The 14,131-nt window shown below is 38.5% G+C and overlaps 1 protein-coding gene across 1 annotated transcript in view; it reads right to left on the bottom strand.

Annotated features, from left to right (window-relative positions):
• LOC122670428 overlaps positions 1–5,630 on the bottom strand; it is a 34,548-nt gene extending 28,918 nt beyond the window's left edge. Inside the window, exons 1-6 of the mRNA XM_043867300.1 lie at positions 5,472–5,630; positions 3,894–4,038; positions 2,379–2,446; positions 2,228–2,281; positions 2,024–2,107; positions 1,836–1,921 (exon numbers count right to left, since the gene is read on the bottom strand). Of these exons, the coding sequence (XP_043723235.1) occupies positions 1,836–1,921; positions 2,024–2,107; positions 2,228–2,281; positions 2,379–2,446; positions 3,894–4,038; positions 5,472–5,575 (541 nt within the window). The 5' untranslated portion in view covers positions 5,576–5,630. The remainder of the gene's footprint in view (positions 1–1,835; positions 1,922–2,023; positions 2,108–2,227; positions 2,282–2,378; positions 2,447–3,893; positions 4,039–5,471) is intronic.
• Positions 5,631–14,131: the final 8,501 nt, after the last annotated feature.

The raw sequence follows: 14,131 nt of genomic DNA, 5'->3' as shown, positions 1-14,131 counted from the left end.
GGGCATGATCGACATCTTTGCTCCAACTTGAGGAGGAGTGTTGAAATAGGCTGCTTACCCAATAGTCCTAGTTTGATTAGGATTAGTCCTACTAGTCCTAGCTGATTAGGATTAGTCCTAGTCATGTTAGGAGTAGTACTAGTCAGATTAGATTCTTTACTTTTATTTTATTTTTATTGTTTTACCCTCAGCCGAGTCCTATTCTCGCATTCCTAGTTGTATTAGGAATTCCTAGTAGGACTAGGACTGAGGTGTTATTATTCCTATTTGTACTTTGATCAGATTTACTTCAAGTTATTATAAATAAAGGGGCTTGGGTGATCGATTCTAATCACTCAAGCATTCATATCAAAGCTGTTTACACATAGACACCCAACCCAAGTACAATGAATAATACATAAGTCATAGAGACCTTACTATCCTAGTCTTCCACGTCTCAACTCCCAAGTCCCAACAATACAATACTATGACTCTATGAGTACTAATGAGGTCAAGATTCTCATAATATTCGAGATTTCTCGAAATATTCGATATCACAGACGAGTTTTTCGAAACATTGCATTTTTCTATTTCGCATGCTATCTCGTCTAGACCAGCTTGAGTTTCTCAAGATCTCGGCAAGTTTTTGAACTATGCTTTTGGGTTTGATTACTATTCTGCCATTGAGTTTATTTGTCTCTTAAAGGATCTTGAACTTCACAATATTTACAGATTTGCCACTAAACTCTTAATTTGAGCTATCTAGTATTCTTGTGAGTCCACAGAAATCCCAAAACAAGGTTTTGTGACCCGGGATTGCATCAGAAATTAGTTTCTTCTTCATTCTTTTGTTCTTCTGAAACCTAATTTTCTTTGGTTTCTCAGTCCAGCAGCCATTGATATTATTTAAGATCTATCTGTCCATCCATAGACTATCATCAATCCTTTTTCCCCCTTTCAGTCCCATTGGGACTTCTTATTCCCCCAATAGTTTTTTACACAACCCTCTAAAACTGATTCTTCATAACTATCTCCTTCAAGACCCTATCTTAGTTCAATACATTTAGCCTTACGTCCAATACGAGAACCTTGGTTATCTACAATCCCCGTCAACTAACAACAATAAGATAGACATAAAACCAGTTGCAGCAGCTGCGGTTGCAATGATGACATATCACCACTAAAGCACTAATGCATATCTAAATAACATGTTAAGGAAAGACTTAAGCCAGAAGCTAAGCTTGCAAGCAAGTAAATCTTCTATAACGGACAGAACCATGTTACACTGCAAACATCAATACTTTTTGCCAGCAAGAGCTCCCAAAATATAGAACTGTTAAAGCATAAATCTCTCAGCAAAATTTATAATACATTTAAGGACTGATCCTCTTCCTTCCTACCCTCCCTCTCCTTTTCCTTCCCTCTCTACGGCTCCCTTTCCTTTTCTTTTGGTGATAATAAATAGAACACATTTCATATGCTACAAAAATGACTCAACTAAATAGAAAACAGCCTACTTTGTTCACTGGCTATCATCTGCTGGACCTTAAGTCCTAATTAGGCAATCAATATGGCACAATGTTTTAAGACGTCAGGAAGGTCTAGGACAGTCCCAATCGTTCCCAAACAGACGGGGATGGATCCTATCAACCAAATCAAACTACTTAACTGTGATCTGCAGTAAACATTTGATCGAAGTTGCCAATTCTTGTGCCACAGGACTTGGAATCTTACAGGATAACCTTAAACCATGATTTAGCATATAGTGACATGAAACAAATTTCATAATTTACAATACAGATGCCAATGAAGTTAAGGAAAATAATGAGAAGACCAAACTCATACCAGTCACATACAATAGAAGGGGATCATTGTAGCTCCAAAAGATAAATTTCCTGACCCGTATCTCAAGCCCGTAACACCATAATCTTCTGAACATACCCTGCAAGAGAAATCCACTCGAGAACAAATTATATATACAAGCTAATTCTCAGCACGTATGACATAATGTCGTATCACCATGCCTCAGATAAAGTAGACACACCTTTTGTTTATTAATAATGGGAAAATGCCAAATGCACCGAATCCATATTTAGGATAATAAGCACATGACCTCATGCGCAAAATCCTAAGTAAGAAGATGTACAGAAAATGTTAAGAATAACACCAAAAATAGTAACAGAAAAGGATCTTAACTCTAACATAAAAGAATACAAGATATCTCTACTTTGTTAAACTGTTTTCTTACGGTTGAGAAGTTGACACAAAGAGATCCATGAATGTATGAGGATCATCAACATCCCTGTCCACATAAGGAAACAACATACAACCGGTTGAATTCATTCTTAAATGTTATTAACTTGAAGGAATGGTTGATCTGAAGGAGCTACAATCCTTACCTTTGCCACCGAAACAAAGCATTTCCCACAATATTCTCTTTAGTATTATGATCAAGTGGACCTGAAACCTGAACAGGTTAAGAAGAACATATCTCCATGGTGGAAATTCTCACTTGGTTTTTCAAAAAAAAAAAAGCAAATAGTTACACCACCAGAAAAAGGTCATAATATGTGTTCCATGCAAAGAGATGAAGGAATAAAATTATATTTCAGTTAATAAGAGGAAAAAGTTTTAGATTTTCATCAAGCATAGTCAGAAAGATGGAAGTCAGTAAGAAAGTTAAAGTCAAAGTCCCAAAAAACCTGAATAACTAACTTAAAGGATTTTAACCCACTAACAATAACAACAATATAATAGCAGAAAAACTAAACCTTAAGAATCAACTTAAGGGATCTTACCCTAATAACAATAACAACAATATAATAACAGAAAAACTGAGGGGGGTTCTTTCATAAGGTCATACTATTTCTAATCATAACACACATTTCCCATATGAATTATATTTTGACCACTCATGTTCTCTAAATATATAAGAAAAAAAAAGCCCACCTAAGAAGAGAATCTACTATTTCGGAGGACCAATTTGGTTTTATACCAAGTAGATCCACGATAGAAGCTATTTACTTGCTTAGGAGGCTCATGGAAAGATTTAAAGTCTGCAAGAAGGATCTCCATATGGTTTTTATTGACCTAGAAAAAGCATATGACAAGGTACCTAGGGAGTTAATCTGGCAAGTATTAGAAAAGAGAAGTGTTTTGAGTAAGTATGTGGACATAATTAAAGAAATGTATGATGACGTGGTGACTAGTGTGAGAAGCGTGGGGGGGGGGGGGGGTCACAGTAGTGAATTCCCAATTACAATTGGGTTACATCAAGGGTCAACTTTAAGCCCTTATTTGTTTGTGCCTATCATACATGATTTAACCAGGGACATTCAAGATGAGGTCCTGGTGTAACTTGTCTGTCCAAAACCAGGCGCAGGTGTAGGGATTCTTCTCCACACCAGCAGTAGAGTAGGCATCGGGTAGGTGTAGGGATTCCCCTACATCAGCACTAAATCGTGGGTTGAAGTTAGGGTTTTAATTAGATTTTTATTTGATCTTTTAGTTAGTCTTTTATTGAGTTGTAATTCAAATTAGGATTCCTAGTGCAAGTTTGAATCCTAGTAAGAACTTAGAAGTCCTAGTTCTATTTTGAGTCATAATTTGAGTATGTTTTTTTCTATTCAGCCATAAGGCTATAAATATGTAAGAGCTCCATTGAGCCTCCCACGGTTTATAAAATAAAGATATTGTTGTTTTGCAACATTACTGTCCTGAGATAGGCTGTAAGGGTGAGATACCCAGGCTGAGACATTGTATTTATTTGTTGCTTCATCGCTTTCATCTCTTCAGATAAACCTTTGACTATATCAGCCAAAATACTAGATATAGAATAATAAATGAAAAGAAAATAGTAGACACGGAATAATATTGAGTAGTCAGCAAAAAATAACTATAAGATTGATGGATACAGTTGCAATCAGATCTACGCTAGGATCATCAATTGGCTTTAGCATAATTCTTGTGCTAAAATGCCCTGCTTGTTCAAAGTAGTCCTCGAAAAGGCATTTCAATGCAAGCTTTCCAAATAACAAGTCATATGATGATTCCAACATCCTGCATAATTTTAAAAATTCAGTAACAATACACAATTAGAACTAGTATAATATGAGGAAGGGAAATTATGGAAAGGCTTGCATGGGCAAATGGGCCTGTTCTCTGTATCAACAATGACCTGAAAAGTGGCGGCGTTTATTGTCATCAAGGCGTTAAAGCAATGTAATGGAACCAATTGTCAAGTTCCAGCTCTTGATCAATCTAATTGGTGAACTTTGCATGATTTGGTTAACGACAATATAAAAAATTTACTGTTTCTAGTGTTTCCAGACACCACGCCACCACCTATCATGAAATTAAGGGATTGTGAAGACTGTCCAGTAAGAGCAAATTTTAGTTGGTGACGAATCAAAAAGCTGCCAAATATATAGATTGCTTGGACAACCAAAATAAACCATATGTTAGGGATTGATAAAGGTTCAAGAAAAGACCTTTACAGTCTGTTCAAGGGGAATAGGTCCATTGATAAAGCAAAATTGTTGAAAATTTGAAATGATTTAGATCTATTAAACCATTCTATAGTGTTTCCTTTTTATTCTTTTGCTTAAAGGTTAGACAGTTAGATTAATCCAGAAATATAATATGTGAACATGACACAATACTTAATTAACAGATACAGAGAAAATACACTACACAAATAGTATGAAATAGGCACACTGGATGGTCATGAAGAAAATGAACATTGAGACAACAAGAACTTGAATGTTTCCTTTTTATTCTTTTGTTTAAAGGTTAGACAGTTAGATTAATCTAGAAATATAATATGTGAACATGACACAATACTTAATTAACAGATATAGAGAAAATACACTATACAAATAGTATGAAATAGGCACACGGGATGGTCATAAAGAAAATGAACATTGAGACAACAAGAACTTGATCGGTTCAGACGTTCAGTACTACAGAGGAGATGAAAATAAAGTATTACAAAACATAGCCTACAGGAGCACAATGTTGATCTGTCCACAAGTTTATGAAAACCACACATAGCATATTCAAAGAACAGTTTCAGGCACATTAATCTCTCTCTGTGCTAATCCATTGTAACATTATAAATTACTATAACCTAAATAGTAAAACTACCAACTGGTACTGGATTCAACTTATGGGTCTTTTTTTTTTTAAGTGGTTCCCTGAAATAATCTTTGCTTCTCACTCCTGACATAAAGAGAACTCCAAATGACAGTGTTACACTGAAATCCAATGCAGTCTTAAGAAAATATAAAATTGAGAATTAATAGCAATTGTTTGATAAATAATAAAACAAATATCGAATGTTCATCCTGATTGATCTATTTTCAGCAACATTTCGTTTCTGTTCTATTGTTGTTTTCCAAAGGAAGTCGGCAGAAACACCTGCCCAGAGAAATAAATAAAGGAAACGAAGAAAAGAAAAAATAGCATAAACGATGAAGTTCTGTTGTGTTCACCTGGTACGTGAAATCAAAGGAGGGAAATCAAATAGGGGCGGAACCAAAACCATAGGTGGTGGTGGTTCTTCCTTGCCCAGAAAACTGGCCAGAAAATTCCCCATACCTCTCTCTCTCTCTCTCTCTCTGCGTGGGAGTGTACAGCTTATCTCGGAATTCGAGACTCCAAATCAAAAGAGGGAGGAGACACTGAGATGGTGAGTGATTTGAGAAAAGTGGATTATGAGCCCTTTCCCCTTTCCCCCTTCCCCCGTGTTTCTCTCTTCTACTCCACGACATGTTCAAATGCGGATCTTATTTTTAATGGAAAAATTACACTGTCACCCCCTGAGATTTATATTAAATATAGGACAACTCCTTATGTTTCTAAATTATATTAAATGGTACGGTATAGATAATTCATGACTTAAAATAATTAATATACCCCTAATTGCTCAATTTTTTTTTTAATTTTACTCTTGAAATAGACTTAATGGGACCCACCCCATCACCATCCCTTCTCCTTCTTCTTCTTCTTCTCTGCAATCCCACTGGTCCCACCACCTGCTACAACCCAACCCACCCGCCCCTACCCCCTGTAACCTAACACCACCACCACACCCCACACCACACCCCACCCTCCCTTCCCTCTCCCTTTGTTCCTTCCTCGTCTACAACTCTCCGGCCCTCTCAAATTCTGAGAAAGACATGAGTTTTTTACTGGGTCCGCGTGATCGTCAAATCTCTCATCCTTGACCTCAGTTGGTGTTGTTAATTAATATCTTCTGCCTTGAGTTTCTTGTCTTTAACAAATCAGAGACTCTCTCTAACTGAGTCCCCTCTTCCCGTAGCAAAAATTCCAAACGGAGACGTGAAGGGTCTGCTGGTTTGATGTACTCTGCGATTTCACAAATTTTATTTGGTCAAAAAGATTTGCCCTAAAAAAGAAAGGGAAAATTGAAAAAGTTTGTTGTCTCTTCTGGTTTAGTGAGGTAAGAAATGCAGACGGTGACACGGCTCTTATCCAGATTCATCAACCAATATCCCTATTCTTCAAGGCCCATCTCTAAGATCCATCTCAAATGCCAAAATCCAACCTTCTGGATTGTCCTCAGATTTATCTCTTCGTAGCTTGTCAAAAGGTTTTTTTCGGAACCAACAGCACCAGCAGATCTGAGACAGTCCTTGCACTTTTTGACACCTATGAATTGCCCAAACCCCAAATCTCACAGCTCATTACCATGTACCCATCATTGCTCTTTGCTGATCCTGACAATACCTTACAACCCAAAATAAAAATTTTCTCTAACATGGGGATTTCAGGCCCTAATCTTGCAAATATCCTCCGCAGGGACCCAAGCATTTTGGATTGCAGCTTGGAAGACCATGTCATCCCTTTGGTCAACTTCCTTAGATCGACCAGATTTGCATTTCTTACTAACGTACGCCGTGTCGCTGTCTGCTAACCACCCCGATCTGATCCTTATTCACTTTTGCAGCTCAGGATTCTGGTTTTCAACAGGCGGAACCTCTCCGACGAGTTACCTTTAGAGCTTTCCAGCTTGATAGGTAAAATCCGAGAGCAAGCAGAAATCCAGAGGTTGGAGCGGCAGTTCAAGCAGAAATCTGCTCTCGTCTTTGTGCCCTTTACCTTCAGAGAGTTCATCCCTTGCAAATCGCCGAAGAGGACAGTGGAGTTTCTGGAGAAGAAAGAGGGTTTTGTACACAAGGGTAAAAGGGTAAAGTTTGAATTTCCATTGAGTATTAACAGGATATTAGAAGAGGACAAAATTGGTATTTAAAATATATTATTTAACACCGTCCCGGCCACTCAGGGAGTGTGATTGTATAATTTAAAAATACAGGGGGTCGTTTTGTATTTAATACAAACCTCAGGGATGGCAGTGTAATTTGCCTTATTTTAATTAAATTGAGAAATTTTTCCCTTTTTCTATTTTAAGAAATTAGGTAAATTACAGATGAAGTCCCCAATATTCCTGATATCTACATCTAGGGTACTTAATCATTTCAAAAATTACGATTAGGATAGTTCTTTTTATATTTTCAACTTCATTCACACTGCCATTAAAGGGGTGCAAGTTTGGCCCTGACGGCCTGAGCTCGCCATGACCCGCCCTGAGCCCGAGCAGGGCCTAGGTTGAGATATCTTGGCCCTGAGAGCTGGTCAAGGTTGGGAGTTTCCAGTCCTGAGTCAGGGTCAAGTTGGGTCAGGGTTGAGGCCTCGGGCTAAGCTCGGCCCGACCCAACCTGACCCTGTTCTTCTTCTTCTAATTTGCCCATTCATCTCCCCTTCTCAGCTTGACCAGCCCATGCATCTCCCTCCCCCCCCCCCCCCAATGATTAAGGTCAATCAGGATCAGCCCGGCCCAACCCTAAGGGCGGGTCAGTGTTGGATTTTTTTGGCCCTGAGTCAGGGTCGGATCGGGCCTGGGCCCAACTATGAGGACTCAGGGTTGGGCTAGGGTTTAAAAGGCCCGGCCCAACCCAACCCTGTTGCAGCCCTACTGCAATATGTCCCCAAAAAAAAACTATGTCATCACCACCTCAATTTGGATCCTCTACTGCCCGGCAGGACCGTGCTGCCCAGACACGGTGCTATGTGCAATGTCCGCCTTATCCCTGCCCAAACACCTTGCCCGAGTGGGGGTAAGGCGGTCTTTGAAAACAACACCGTGTCTGGGCAGCGTGGTCCTACCGGGCAGCTTGGTAGTAGAGGATCTGGATCCATCTCCACCTACACAGTACACACTTGCACGATCTCCTCCTCAACCAATAAAAAACTCCTCTTCCCCCACCCCCTCAGGCCTCAACCCATCACCACCACCTCTTCTCCTACACCACCTCCTTCTCCGACGTTGCCACCACCATTGGCGATGTCGACACCCACCCGATGTGCAAGAGGTGCAAGCTGAGGTAGCACAAGTTGTTAGAAGAAGGAAGATACCTGGCTGGCTTCGGGATTATGTCAAGAGTTGAGCAGTTACTTTGTACAAGTTGTTAATTGTATTGTTAGGAGTTAGGACCACAACTGTAGCTTTAAGTAAATCCTCGGTAACTGCATTGTTGTATAAATAGCTTTTGTAATGAGGGAATCTGGTAGAAAAAGAAGAATTCATTTGCTCTCATCTCTTCCTAAATTCTAATCTCTCTCTCTCTCTCTCTCTCTCTCTCTGCATTTCTCCACTGCTTTGAGTACCATCCCAAGATTCAGTAACAATGCAATCTGAGATCCCACTATATCTCATCCTAATTTAATGTTGTGTTTGGTATGCATTCTTGGAAAGCATTCTAGGTTGATTTTGCTTTCTGGGATGATAAAAATAACTATTTTTATCACTCAAGAATGTGAAATTGACTTAGAATGCATTCCAATAATGCATATCAAACACTACCCGAGTTTTGAAGCTCACCTCATTTTCTCTTTCATCTTCTCTTATCTCCCTATACTAGCTTGCAATAAGAAGAGACCGGGGAAACATTCCCTAAACCTTCAACCTCCTCAGGAAATAGAGTCTGCCATACATTACAGTGCAAGAACACTGGATTTTTCGATCCACCATTATCTCTAAGGAACCTTTAATTCTCCCTTTAGGAGAGAAGCAATAGGGAGTTGCCGCTTATATTAGGGTCTAAGACCCACATATAAAAACATGACTCCGATCGAATTGATTCAAACGTTAGATTAAGTTTGAGTGAAGTTGCAAATCAAGGAAGGTGTAAATCAACTCAGTTCATCTTGTTAAACTAGCCTTCCCATTATTTGGTATTTTTATTAAATAATAAAATATATATACTAAACTACAAAACATATCATGATCCACATACAATGGATAGAAGGTTAACAAGTTGATCGAGTCTGTGAACAAGTGCGCAAATGCCTAGCGCACTTGGTAGTTTGTGATGTGTAAAAACCCATTGCTTCACACCTTCGCTCTACTTTAGAATAGAATAGAGTAGGACCTATCAGAAGAGGAAGAAAAAAAATTGATCATTTTGATACTAAACTCGTCCAAATTCATTGAATGTTGGATCAGGTATGGCCAAAACACAATCTAACCAGGTTTTTAGGTGTTCATATAAATATATTCGAAATTTGGTCAATATTAATTATATCACTTTTTTTTTTATCAAAAAAAAATTATATCACTTCTTTTTTGGTAAATATTATATGGGGACAGTTTTCATACACAATTGTGTAAGTCGTATGTTAGAGAGTGGGAGGTTCAAGCCATTAAATATAGGTGGGAGGGATTATGACTTTTCCAACTCTTTGTGAGAGGAGATACGATTGGTGCATGCTTGCAGGACCGTATATGAAATCTTCGACCATATTATATCACTTTTAAACCAATAAAAACCTTTATTGAAGAGGGTGAGACTAAACTATGTAAACATACCTATAAAATTGCATGTGGGACCCTCTGATTATATTTAATAAAGATACTAATCTCACCAACTATGCAAGCCTCATGAGAATTGCAATCCAATCAAATTGTCAGAAACTTTTTAATTTTTTTTCCTTCGCCATATAACACCAACTATTGGAGTCTCATGAGAGCATTGCAATCCATGCAATATGAGGCCTTACCAACCATCTTAATGCTTAGAACTTATTTTTCCCCATTTTTGCAATCCATGTCTTTCATTTTACAAAACAGGGGATTTCATGCTCTCTCATGACGATCAAATGAGTTCCACATTAATAGTCCTACTCTCTTGCATTAGTCCAACAAGAACCCATGGTAATAAGTTTAGAATCCTCTTCAAATTTTTCTCTCACAAAAACTATGAAAGTCACAGTGATATATATATATATATATATTGGGCAATGTTCTTTGCCTGGAGCTCACGGGGTTGCTGACTGCGCCCAAACACATGGGGTGGGATAGGACAGCCATTTGAGTCATTTAGGGAGGGGGAGGTCATTTTACCCAACCCCGTGTGTCTAATGCGCCCCCAATACACAAAACATTTTTCCAAATTTTTTTTTTCGGTTACCAACAAATTCACCCCATATTTTATGTGTTTCCAAAAATCTATCCCCTTGTTTATTTTAACCAATGGGAGGTTTTTGTGATAGCTTTCTATTAGATAGAAATCTGTAGAGGATTTGCATCCACATTACAATTTGGATCCTCTGCTGCCGCCTGCCTGTGCGGCTGGCGTGTAGCCTCACACAGGCAAGTAAAATGGTAACAAAAAAATCAAATTTTAAATGAATGACATGTGTACAATTGTCCAATATATATCTAGACCAACACGAATGATCCGAATTGGTATTAATTGAGATCCATACCTGATTCCGATTCCTAAAACCCTGGTTTGGGGAGCATTTCAAATATGCTGCATTCCTTCAAGTTTGGAAAGCCATTTTATTTAAGTATACAGGTCCATTGCATCACCCTAACCCTGTATTGGCCTGTATTAGACCTCTATAAAATTATACTTGGCAAGGCTAGTGAGACCCAAAATTTTCTTCCTAACTCAAATATCAAGAGTCAGTGTCAATAGAATTTTTTGTGCCTCACGGTAAAGGTTGTGAATTTTGTTGAAAATATGACCAATATTTTTGTCACTGGAATCATAATAAAAAAATAATACAATAAATATTATGTTCGAATGGGATCCACCCTCCTTATTAGAGGCCCTGAGAAATTGAGCAGGGCAAGGATCTGAATGAGATATTTTTTTTTTAAAATGAACATGTTGGAATTTTTCAAAATATTGATGTGGACTTTTAGTCCCACATCGGCTATGAAAGGAAAGCTCATTGGGTTTATATGTGTTAGTAGTAAGTAGTTATTATTATCACATGTAATGCTAGAAGAGATTGTACGGTGCACTTGCGAGCGAGGACGGTACCCGTCCGAGCGCGTATGCGTGCGCGTGCGCGTGCGTAAGGCGCAATGTGGCGCTTTGATGGCGCACTTTGCACTTCGGGATCGACGGTGTCTGATCAAAGGGTGCTTAGGATCGATCCGACCGTTGGATCGGTGGCTGATCAAAGAGGGAGTGCAACCCTTGGTTTAACATTGACCCCAAGAGTTGCAGCCCATCCGAACAGGCCTTGTGGGCCTATAAATGGGCCACGAATTCTCTCAGTCCAGATGATCAAAAAATCTCTGATAGCTTCACAGTGTTACTGTCCCTGCAACCAGTAACAGTCCGCCTGATTTATCTTGGGAGGCAGGTTTGCTGCAACCCTTTGCAGGATTAGGAGGGTGAGGCCTTCTTTCTGTCCTCTCCTTTTTGTTCAGATTTCTAAGAGAACCCAACTATAGAGTGATACAAAGATCCTTCCTTACTCGTACTTTACTTGTCAGGTAAAGCATTCTATGATTTCTATCAACAAAGCTTATCTGCTCAATTTTCTCCTTTTTCATTCTAGTGGCAAAAACATGTTTAAAATGCGTGTAAAATGTCGTTTTACTTTTTATTATTTTAAACACAGTTTGCCATTTGTTTCCCAATAATATGGAAAAAAAATGGGCAAATGACTAGCATTTATGTTTTAAACGCATTAAAACACTCTTCTTTTTTTTTTCCCATTTTTAAGACCTTAGACTAATTGAACACACTGATTTATTGAACTGACCATATATCTCTCTCTTGTATCAAAAAAAAAAAAAAAAAAAAAAAACCCATATATCTCTCTCTTTCTCTCTGATTGATCGAATTCTTTCATCAACATAAAGCCGACTCGAAGGCTACATCTGAAGAATTGGAATCGGATCGATCAAATAAGTTGAGGCGACTGAATCAAAACGATTGATTCATGTACATAGATTCTATGGTTAGGGCAAAATCCAACTGATTCCGGCGGGAACCCGATCTGGTTCTGTTTTTTTTAACCCAGAGGGATAGATGGGCTCCGTTCTTATCATCATGAGACCTTTATCCACTGCTATGCATTGTCGCGCTGCTATGCCATCGTGCGGCGTAGCAACGGCCATGTGTGCACAGTGAGGCCCGCTGTGCACACATGGCCACTATTACGCCGCACGATGGCACAGCAGCGGATAAAAATTCGAGTAGTAAAGGCTCACACGATTTTGTCTTTTGCCGAGAAGGGAGACGTCTTAACAATCACATGTTATTAGCAAGAGCCTTGCAAGTTATAACATTCGCTACTTGTGAGTTGTGAACCGACGACCCATTTCCCAGTTTTGGCTTAAAACCGAAATATAAAGGCATGTTTCGTTGAAAATAATTTAAATTCATTTCGGTGGTCAAAATTGGATTATTTTTGCGACACCCACGGTGATAAGATAATTATTCTGCTCCAATGAGAGTCAAAAAATGGGTTGAAGACAACGTTCAAAATCCAGGTATCGGACTCGAGATCGATTATGGTGGATAACGATCCGGATCAATAAAACTTGGTCTGGTTCGATAAAAAATGATCAAAATCCAAGTTTTATTGGATTGGACTTGGATCGATCAAAAATATTAATAAAATATTAAAAATCGATTGGAATGGTAAAAAGTTAAAAAAAAAAACACAGCCAAAATCCCCAAAATATCGATGAAAAAAATTGGCAAATATCAGATCGGATCGACTGATGCAAGGAACGATCCAGTAAAACCTGGAAGGATCGATCTAATCTCGGGATTGATTTCAACTGATACCGATCCGATCCTGTCAATATCGACCGATCCGATCCGAGATTACGAACCATTCATTCAAATATGCAAAATCAGCAATGAGATCGACCTCAGTTAATTTCGATTCAACCGTTATCAGTTGGAATCAGCATGAACCCTAGAATCTTATATAGATCAACTACTATAATCGCCAGGGAACGTGATCAGGCTCAACCGATCTATTTTTTTGTTTTTAGAACTGTGGTTGTTGAAGATTATACCTATCGTTATGATGTGGTCGGTTTGGTTCAATCCAAGTTGAAGGTCTCAAATTTCAGATTGGACATATTGGAATCGATCGGCCCGGATTGAACCAAACGAACACATCTGCTTGCTTTCAGGTTAGGATTTTAAGGATCCAGTAGAAATCGAAACCAAATCTAACCAATCGGAATCGAAGACTGGTCGAACCTAATAAAAAACCAAGATCAAAATTGATAGTAACCCAATAAGAAATAAAAATCAAAATTTTCATAAAAATCTGAATGGGACCAAACCTGTCAATAGTCCGATTACAAGAAGATGACAAATGAGACCAAATCGGATCAAACCAAAACTTGGTTTCAAGTTGGCCCAATAACCAAACTGTTTAAACAAAACTTCCTAGACAGTTTGGTTTAGAATTGACCTATAACCGACCAACCGAAAGCAAGTGATCATTTGAACCTGACTGAAACCTAATTCGACTGATTTACACCCTTACCCAGTTACCCACCCCACCATGAAGGAAAACTTTGAGAGTCCAAATTTATTCTCTTTTGAAGTCACCCAATCCAAATTGTTAACCCCTATTCTCAGAATTTTGACCAAAGTACTTTCAACATTTTGTTAAGTCCAGTCAAAATGAATTAAAACGGGAAAAAATAAATTTATAAAACATTACCCATTTGACTTCTGAAACTATAAAGTGAACACAAAATGAAAGCAAAGAAAAGAAGAGAGGTGATGGGTTGGCAGGGTTTTAGTAAGGGGCCGTTTGTTTGCCAGATAAAAAGGGGTGGAAAAAGTAAAATTGT

This window comes from Telopea speciosissima, chromosome 8 (assembly GCF_018873765.1).
Source record: "Telopea speciosissima isolate NSW1024214 ecotype Mountain lineage chromosome 8, Tspe_v1, whole genome shotgun sequence".
In the NCBI taxonomy this organism is placed as follows: domain Eukaryota; kingdom Viridiplantae; phylum Streptophyta; class Magnoliopsida; order Proteales; family Proteaceae; genus Telopea; species Telopea speciosissima.
This window is presented reverse-complemented; position numbering and strand designations above follow the sequence as displayed.